The 10,000-nt window shown below is 42.2% G+C and overlaps 1 protein-coding gene across 1 annotated transcript in view; it reads left to right on the top strand.

Annotated features, from left to right (window-relative positions):
* The window catches only part of LOC110518582 (CUB and sushi domain-containing protein 2-like), a 458,013-nt gene that overhangs the window by 66,981 nt on the left and 381,032 nt on the right, over positions 1 to 10,000 (top strand). Inside the window, exons 10-11 of the mRNA XM_036953653.1 lie at positions 3,147 to 3,335; positions 8,107 to 8,276. Of these exons, the coding sequence (XP_036809548.1) occupies positions 3,147 to 3,335; positions 8,107 to 8,276 (359 nt within the window). The remainder of the gene's footprint in view (positions 1 to 3,146; positions 3,336 to 8,106; positions 8,277 to 10,000) is intronic.

Below are 10,000 nucleotides of genomic sequence, written 5' to 3'. Positions count from 1 at the left end.
GCAGTAGTAACAGGTTATGAACATGAGGAGCAGTAGTAACAGGTGTACCAGTAGTATACAGAGCTCCATGTATATTAATGTAAATGTATTAAATATTAATGTATATGATGAAATATTCGGTACCTCTATGATGTATATTGACCTGATTGAGATATATTAATTTGTTGTTAGTGTAACTCAGTTTTTGGCCCCCCCTCTCTTGCCTGTTCATTGTATTGTGGTAAGTGTGTTAGGATAAAGGCAGGAAGTTGGGCCTTCGGGGGAGGGAGTCCTTGCTAGATGCGGGAGCGGTATAGTTTTTTGACCAGACAGACATACAGACAGGTCATAATATGTATTTTCCATATCAAGTGATCTATGCTTTAGGTTGACTGGAGAATCATTTATTTGTTAGATATAAGAAGAATAAACATTTTTGTTGCACCATGTCCTTGGATGTCATTGGATGTTTGTCCGTTTGGAAACCCTGTGTGTGGACTGTATGGGTACCAAACAACCCCGCTTCAGGCTGGGGCAGTGGCTATGGTAAAGAGGAAAGGAAGCCACTACATGTAGTAACAGGTGTAACAGGTGTACCAGTAGTAACAGGTATAACAGGTGTAACAGTAGAAACAGGTGTAACAGGTGTACCAGGTATAACAGTAGTAACAGGTATAACAGGTGTAACAGTAGAAACAGGTGTAACAGGTGTAACAGGTGCACCAGTAGTAACAGGTATAACAGGTGTAACAGTAGAACCAGGTGTAACAGGTGTAACAGTAGTAACAGGTATAACAGGTGTAACAGTAGAAACAGGTGTAACAGGTGTACCAGGTATAACAGGTGTAACAGTAGTAACAGGTATAACAGGTGTAACAGTAGAAACAGGTGTAACAGGTGTACCAGGTATAACAGGTGTAACAGTAGTAGCAGGTGTAACAGGTGTAACAGTAGAAACAGGTGTAACAGGTGTACCAGGTATAACAGGTGTAACAGTAGTAACAGGTATAATAGGTGTAACAGTAGAAACAGGTGTAACAGGTGTAACAGGTATAACAGGTTTAACAGGTGTAACAGTAGTAACAGGTGTACCAGTAGCAACAGGTGTAACAGGTATAACAAGTGTAACAGTAGTAACAGGTGTTACAGGAGTAACAGGTGTACCAGTAGTAACATGTGTAACAGGTGTAACATATGTAACAGGTGTAACAGGTGTAACAGGTGTACACATATTAACAGGTGTAACAGGTGTAACAGGAATAACAGGTGTAACAGGTGTAACAGTAGTAACAGGTGTACCAGTAGCAACAGGTGTAACAGGTATAACAAGTGTAACAGTAGTAACAGGTGTTAAAGGTGTAACATATGTAACAGGTGTAACAGGTGTAACAGGTGTAACAGGAATAACAGGTGTAACAGGTGTAACAGGTGTACCAGTCGCAACAGGTGTAACATTTATAACAAGTGTAACAGTAGTAACAGGTGTAACAGGTGTAACAGGTGTACCAGTAGTAACAGGTGTAACAGGTGTACCAGTAGTAGCAGGTGTACCAGTAGTAACAGGTGTAACAGGTGTAACAGTAGTAACATGTGTACCTGTAGTAACAGGTGTAACATGTGTAACAGGTATAACAGGTGTAACAGGTGTACCAGTAGTAACAGGTGTAACAGGTGTACCAGTAGTAGCAGGTGTACCAGTAGTAACAGGTGTAACAGGTGTAACAGTAGTAACAGGTGTACCTGTAGTAACAGGTGTAACATGTGTACCAGTAGTAACAGGTGTTACAGGTGTAACAGGTGTACCAGTAGTAACAGGTGTAACAGGTGTACCAGTAGTAACATGTGTACCAGTAGTAACAGGTGTAACAGGTGTACCAGTAGTAACAGGTGTTACAGGTGTAACAGGTGTACCAGTAGTAACAGGTGTAACAGGTGTACCAGTAGTAACAGGTGTACCAGTAGTAACAGGTGTAACAGGTGTACCAGTAGTAGCAGGTGTACCAGTAGTAACAGGTGTAACATGTGTAACAGTAGTAACAGGTGTAACAGTAGTAACAGGTGTACCTGTAGTAACAGGTGTAACATGTGTAACAGGTATAACAGGTGTAACAGGTGTACCAGTAGTAACAGGTGTAACAGGTGTACCAGTAGTAACAGGTGTACCAGTAGTTACAGGTGTAACAGGTGTACCAGTAGTAACAGGTGTACCAGTAGTAACAGGTGTAACAGGTGTACCAGTAGTAACAGGTGTACCAGTAGTAACAGGTGTTACAGGTGTAACAGGTGTACCAGTAGTAACAGGTGTACCAGTAGTAACAGGTGTAACATGTGTACCAGTAGTAACAGGTGTACCAGTAGTAACAGGTGTAACAGGTGTACCAGTAGTAACAGGTGTACCAGTAGTAACAGGTGTAACAGGTGTACCAGTAGTAACAGGTGTACCAGTAGTAACAGCTATAACAGGTGTACCAGTAGTAACAGCTATAACAGGTATAACAGTAGTAACAGGTGTAACAGGTGTAACAGTAGTAACAGCTATAACAGGTGTACCAGTAGTAACAGCTATAACAGGTATAACAGTAGTAACAGGTGTAACAGGTGTAACAGTAGTAACAGCTATAACAGGTGTACCAGTAGTAACAGCTATAACAGGTGTAACAGTAGTAACAGGTGTAACAGGTGTACCAGTAGTAACAGGTGTACCAGTAGTAACAGGTGTAACAGGTGTACCAGTAGTAACAGGTGTACCAGTAGTAACAGGTGTACCAGTAGTAACAGCTATAACAGGTGTACCAGTAGTAACAGCTATAACAGGTATAACAGTAGTAACAGGTGTAACAGGTGTAACAGTAGTAACAGCTATAACAGGTGTACCAGTAGTAACAGCTATAACAGGTATAACAGTAGTAACAGGTGTAACTGGTGTAACAGTAGTAACAGCTATAACAGGTGTACCAGTAGTAACAGCTATAACAGGTGTAACAGTAGTAACAGGTGTAACAGGTATAACATATCTATATAGACGCTTTTCATGATCATAGGTCAACTGAAAGAAAATCCATGATAATGCAATGCAATATTGGTATCCTCAAAAATGGAGTTATGTTTTCATTTTACGAATGATTACCTCTCTTTTCCATCCATCCCTTTCTCCTCTCCTCCTTCAGAATATGACCTGGAGCCTTGTGAAGACCCCGGCGTTCCTCCCTACAGTACCCGTAAGGGGTTACAGTTTGGGGTGGGGGACGCGCTCATCTTCTCCTGTTTCCCTGGTTACCGTCTGGAGGGGCCGGCGAGGGTGACGTGTCTGGGGGGGCGGAGGAGGGTTTGGAGCTCCCCTCTGCCAAGGTGTGTTGGTAGGTGGCCCCGCAATTTCATTTGGTTTTGCTCCCCCCTCTCCCCCAACCACTAACTCGCCCAATCATGTATATTAAACTAATGCACACCCATCTCATGTGCCCTTACGTAAAACACTCCAACACAACCCACAACCTTAAATATAACCCTATATATTACCACACAGCCTTATACACTATATAGAGGGGATATTGGAGATATAGAGAGTGGATTATGGAGATATATAGAGTAGATTATGGAGATATAGAGAGTGGATTATGGTGATATGGAGATATATAGAGTAGATTATGGAGATATAGAGAGTGGATTATGGAGATATATAGTGTGGATTATGGAGATATAGAGAGTGGATTATGGAGATATAGAGAGTGGATTATGGAGATATGGAGATGTAGAGAGTGGATTATAGAGATATAGAGAGTGGATTACGGAGATATATAGAGTGGATTATGGAGATATAGAGAGTGGATTATGGAGATATAGAGAGTGGATTATGGAGATATATAGAGTAGATTATGGAGGTATAGAGATACATAGAGTCGATTATGGAGATATTGCGAGTGGATTATGGAGATATGGAGAGTGGATTATGGTGATATATAGAGATATATAGAGTGAATTATGGAGATATGGAGATGTAGAGAGTGGATTATAGAGATATAGAGAGTGGATTACGGAGATATATAGAGTGGATTATGGAGATATAGAGAGTGGATTATGGAGATATAGAGAGTGGATTATGGAGATATATAGAGTAGATTATGGAGGTATAGAGAGTGGATTATGGAGATATAGAGAGTGGATTATGGAGATATGGAGATGTAGAGAGTGGATTATAGAGATATAGAGAGTGGATTACGGAGATATATAGAGTGGATTATGGAGATATAGAGAGTGGATTATGGAGATATAGAGAGTGGATTATGGAGATATATAGAGTAGATTATGGAGGTATAGAGATACATAGAGTCGATTATGGAGATATTGCGAGTGGATTATGGAGATATGGAGAGTGGATTATGGTGATATATAGAGATATATAGAGTGAATTATGGAGATATGGAGATATAGAGAGTGGATTATGGAGATATATAGAGATATATAGATTGGATTATGGTGATATATAGAGATATAGAGAGCGGATTATGGAGATACTCAGATTTGTAAAAATATTTTTAATCTTTATCAATCTACACACAATATACCATAATGACAAAGCAAAAACAGTTTTTATTAACATTTGCAAATGTATTAACAATACAAAACAGAAATCATTTATTTACATAAGTATTCAGACCCTTTGCTATGAGACTCAATATTGAGCTCAGATGCATTCGATTTCCATTGATCATCTTTGAGATGTTTCCACAACTTGATTGGAGTCCATCTGTGGTAAATTCAATTGATTGGACATGATGTGGAAAGGCACACACCTGTCTATATAAGGTCCCACAGTTGACAGTGCATGTCAGAGATAAAACCAAGCCATGAGGTCAAAATAATTGTCTGTAGAGCTCCAAGACAGGTGTCGAGGCACAGATCTGAATGCCAGCGTCACGTCTGGAGGAAACCTGGCACCATCCCTATACGGTTAAGCATGGTGGTAGCATCATGCTGTGGGGATGTTTTTCGGGGACAAGGAGACTAGTCAGGATCGAGGGAAAGCTGAACGGAGCAAAGTACAGAGAGATCCTTGATGACAACTTGCTCCAGAGTGCTCAGGGCCTCAGACTGGGGTAAAGGTTCACCTTCCAACAGGACAACGACCCTAAGAACACAGCCAAGACAATGAAGGAGTGGCTTTGGGACAAGTCTCTGAATGTCCTTGAGTGGCCCAGCCAGAGCACGGACTTGAACCCGATCGAACATCTCTGGAGAGACCTGAAAATAGCTGTGCAGCGACGCTCCCCATTCAACCTGACAGGGCTTGAGAGGATCTGCAATGAAGAATGGGAGAAACTCCCCAAATACAGGTGTGCCAAGCTGGTAGCATCACACCCAAGAAGACTCGATGCTGTAATCACCGCCAAAGGTGCTTCAACGAAGTCCTGAGTAAAGGGTCTGAATACTTATATAAATATAACATATGTAACATAGTTTGTTGTAATTAAATTAGCAAAAATTTATTAAAACCTGTTTTTTCTTTGTCATTATTATCAAGGCAAAAGGCAAGACCCATATGCAGATGGTTACCGTCGTACAATGTTTATTAATCCAAATGGACTGAGGCAAGAGACTGGTCATGGACAGGTCAAAAGGTCAAAACCAGATCACAGTCCAATAGGTACCGAAGGGCAGGCAGATTCAGGGTCAGGGCAGGCAGATTCAGTGTCAGGGCAGGGAGATTCAGGGTCAGGGCAGGCAGATTCAGGGTCAGGGCAGGCAGATTCAGGGTCAGGGCAGGCAGATTCAGGGTCAGGGCAGGCCAATTCAGGGTCAGGGCAGACAGATTCAGGGTCAGGGCAGGCAGATTCAGGGTCAGGGCAGGCCGATTCAGGGTCAGGGCAGGCCGATTCAGGGTCAGGGCAGGCAGATTCAGGGTCAGGGAAAGCAGATTCAGGGTCAGGGCAGGCAGATTCAGGGTCAGGGCAGGCAGATTCAGGGTCAGGGAAAGCAGATTCAGGGTCAGGGCAGGCAGATCCAGGGTCAGGGAAAGCAGATTCAGGGTCAGGGCAGGCAGATTCAGGGTCAGGGCAGGATAATTCAAGGTCAGGGCAGACAGATTCAAGGTCAGGGCAGACAGATTCAAGGTCAGGGCAGGATGATCAGACAGGTGGGAAAGTAGTCCAGAGTCCGGCAGGAGTCAAATCCAGGAAGACGATCAAAAGGGGAAAAACACGCTGGTTGACTTGACTAACATACAGGACAAACTGGCACAGAGAGACAGGAAACACAGGGATAAATACACTGGTACAGAGAGACAGGAAACACAAGGATAAATACACTGGTACAGAGAGACAGGAAACACAGGGATAAATACACTGGTACAGAGAGACAGGAAACACAGGGATAAATACACTGGTACAGTGAGACAGGAAACACAGAGATAAATACACTGGTACAGAGAGACAGGAAACACAGGGATAAATACACTGGTACAGAGAGACAGGAAACACAGGGATACATACACTGGTACAGAGAGACAGGAAACACAGGGATACATACACTGGTACAGAGAGACAGGAAACACAGGGATAAATACACTGGTACAGAGAGACAGGAAACACAGGGATACATACACTGGTACAGAGAGACAGGAAACACAGGGATAAATACACTGGTACAGAGAGACAGGAAACACAGGGAGAAATACACTGGTACAGAGAGACAGGAAACACAGGGATAAATACACTGGGGATAATAAGCGACACCTCGAGGGGGTGGAGACAATCACAAGAACAGGTGAAACAGATCAGGGTGTGACAATTATAGGGTATAGTGTGTAGATCGATGAGTGGGAAAAAATAATTGAATTAATTTTAGAATAAGTCCGTAACGTAACCAAATGTGGAAAAAGTTTAAGGGGTCTGAATATTTTCCTGAATGCTCTGTATGTCTAATGTTCAAGTGGTTGTAAATGTTTTAATCATGTGAATGTCTAATGTTGTAAATAATAGATCATTCAAATCTGACCTAACGAGGTCTGAAGTTGTGGTTCTAATTAATTCCACCCACCTGTCGTCCCAGGTCTAAATCAGTCCCTGATTAGAGGAGAGGAATGAAAACAAGCAATTGAAACTGGCTTTTAAGGTCCAGAGTTGAATTGATGGTGAACATAGTATTAAAATGAGCACTAATTAATTCTTAGAGTGTAACTATAAACTATGTTTAACTAACTGGAGAGCCAGCAGAATCATACCAAAAAAGGAAAATAACTCAAATTGTGATAACAAGATAACAAAATGTAGAAATGTCTCACAGTTGCAGTATGAAATGGTTCACAGTGGCTAACCTTAGAGAGTAATTTGTCTCAATGTAAATTTTTGGTCATTCCAGTTGAAGGAAAGTAATTAAGTTGCGTGTGTTTTCTGCTATCCAGCCTTCTGCTTCTTTTAAAAAAAATGTTTTTCTTTAGACTTTGTTTGTGGGAGAAGCTAGGTCAGGCCATTTCTACATGAATATAAATGTAGATTTCGACAGTTACTTGGATGGGTTTTCAGTTGTCCTTTTGTATTGGACTGGTTTTCTGTCTACAGAGACTCTGTATTTATGTTCAATTTTGATCAAAATAGAATGAATGTGTAGAAGGGACACAGATACTCTGAACTCAATTCTAACAAGTCAGTGGTGATCATCTCTCCTACATTATCCTCCCCGCTGCATGTCTCCATAGAACCATGTATAAGTACAAATACTAGATGCTATTGGTGAGTGGGGATTGACCTCTCTTGTTCTCTCTTTCTCTGTGTCTCTGTCTCTCTCTCTCTCTCTCTCTTTCGCTCTCTCTCCCTTGCTCTTTCTCTCTCTCTCTCTCTCTCTCTCTCTCTCTCTCGCTCTTTCTCTCTCTCTCCCTTGTTCTTTCTCTCTCTCCCTCTCTCTCTCTCTCTCGCTCTCTCTCTCTCTCTCTCCCTCTTGCTCTCTCTCTCTCTCTCTATCTCTCTCTCTCCCTCTTGCTCTCTCTGTCCCTCTTGCTCTCTCTCTCTCTCTCTCCCTCTTGCACCTGCTCTCTCTCTCTCTCTCTCTCTCCCTCTTGCTCTCTCTCCCTCTCTCTCTTTCCCTCTCTCTCCCTCTTGTTCTCTCTCTCTCTCTCTCTCTCTCTCTCTCTCCTAGCTGAGTGTGGATCCTCAGTGACTGGCATGCAGGGAGTGCTGCTGTCTCCTAACTACCCAGGTTACTATGGGAACCACCACGAGTGTATTTACTCTATACAGACCCAGCCAGGCAAAGGCATCCAGCTCCGAGCACGAGACTTCAGACTGGAGGACGATGACATGCTCAAAGTGAGGGGGCAAAGAGCGTGTGTGAGGGTGTGTGTGTGTGTGTGTGTGTGTGTGTGTGTGAGGGTGTGAGGGTGTGTGTGTGAGGGTGTGTGTGTGTGTGTGTGTGCGTGAGGGTATGTGTGTGTGCAGGGGCGTCATGAACCAAATTATTTTCTAGCGGGCACTAAGTATGGAAGGATGGACTGATAAATTGCATTGGGACTTGGATTGGCACTTGGAAAGTTATTGGGACTTGGATTATTATTATTTGACCCTGCTGGTAATTTATGAACATTTGAACATCTTGGCCATGTTCTGTTATATTCTCCACTTGCCACAGCCAGAAGAGGACTGGCCACCCCACATAGCCTGGTTCCTCTCTAGGTTTCTTCCTAGGTTTTGGCCTTTCTAGGGAGTTTTTCCTAGCCACCGTGCTTCTACACCTGCATTGCTTGCTGTTTGGGGTTTTAGGCTGGGTTTCTGTACAGCACTTTGAGATATCAGCTGATGTAAGAAGGGCTTTATAAATTAATTGGATTTGATTTGATTAGCATTGGCACTTGGATTGGGGCTTGGATTATTGTTGGGAATGGGATTTGCATTGGCGCCTGTATTGGCATTGGACTTGGATATGCACTTGGATTGACATTGGGACTTGGAATGTCATTGGGGCTTGGTCAGCATTGGGACTTGGATTGGAATTGGGACTTGCATTGGCATTGGGACTTGGATTGGCATTGGGACTTGGATTGGCATTGGGACTTGGTTCGACATTGGGACTTGGATTGACATTGCACTTGGATTGGAATTGGGACTTGGATTGGCATTGGGAATTGGATTGACATTGGGACTTGGATTGGAACCAGTGCAATGGTCAGATGGAAATAGAGATCCTTGGCCACCAAGGAAACAGAATCATAAGACAATAACCCAACATCAAAATCTACAAAGAAATTGTTCATTGAATCAACATTTTACAATGGCCATCTCAGTCTCCAGTTTCGAAGTCGTTAGAAAAGCTGTTGGTTTTGATTTGAAGAGGACCGTCCATGAGACGAAGGATTTCATTTTTATCTGGAAAGATTCTGAATGTCTTCTCCAATCTCATAAAACCATTTAAGACGGGTGACAAAAATGTGAAACTTGTTAAACATCATCTCTTTGTGTTAGTACAAAATAATATATTTTCCTAAACATTAAGAACATATTTGTATGATTTATTTTATACAGTGTTTTTTTTTTGCTCATCTTTGCCAGTACTTTTGGACGTTACCACATACAGTGGGTCAAAAAAATATTTAGTCAGCCACCAATTGTGCAAGTTCTCCCACTTAAAACGATGAGAGAGACCTGTAATTTTCATCATAGGTACACTGTCCTTTGACAGCTCTTTGGTCTTGGCCATAGTGAAGTTTGGAGTGTGACTGTTTGAGGTTGTGGACAGGTGTCTTTTATACTGATAACAAGTTCAAACAGGTGCCATTAATACAGGTATCGAGTGGAGGACAGAGGAGCCTCTTAAAGAGTAAGTTACAGGTCTGTGAGAGCCAGAAATCTTGCTTGTTTGTAGGTGACCAAATACTTATTTTCCACCATAATTTGCAAATAAATTCATTAAAAATCCTACGATTTTCTGGATTTTTTTTCCTCATTTTGTCTGTCATAGTTGAAGTGTACCTATGATGAAAATTACAGGCCTCTCTAATTTTTTTAAGTGGGAGAACTTGCACAATTGGTGGCTGACT

Source organism: Oncorhynchus mykiss, chromosome 18, assembly GCF_013265735.2.
Source record: "Oncorhynchus mykiss isolate Arlee chromosome 18, USDA_OmykA_1.1, whole genome shotgun sequence".
NCBI lineage: Eukaryota > Metazoa > Chordata > Actinopteri > Salmoniformes > Salmonidae > Oncorhynchus > Oncorhynchus mykiss.
This window is presented reverse-complemented; position numbering and strand designations above follow the sequence as displayed.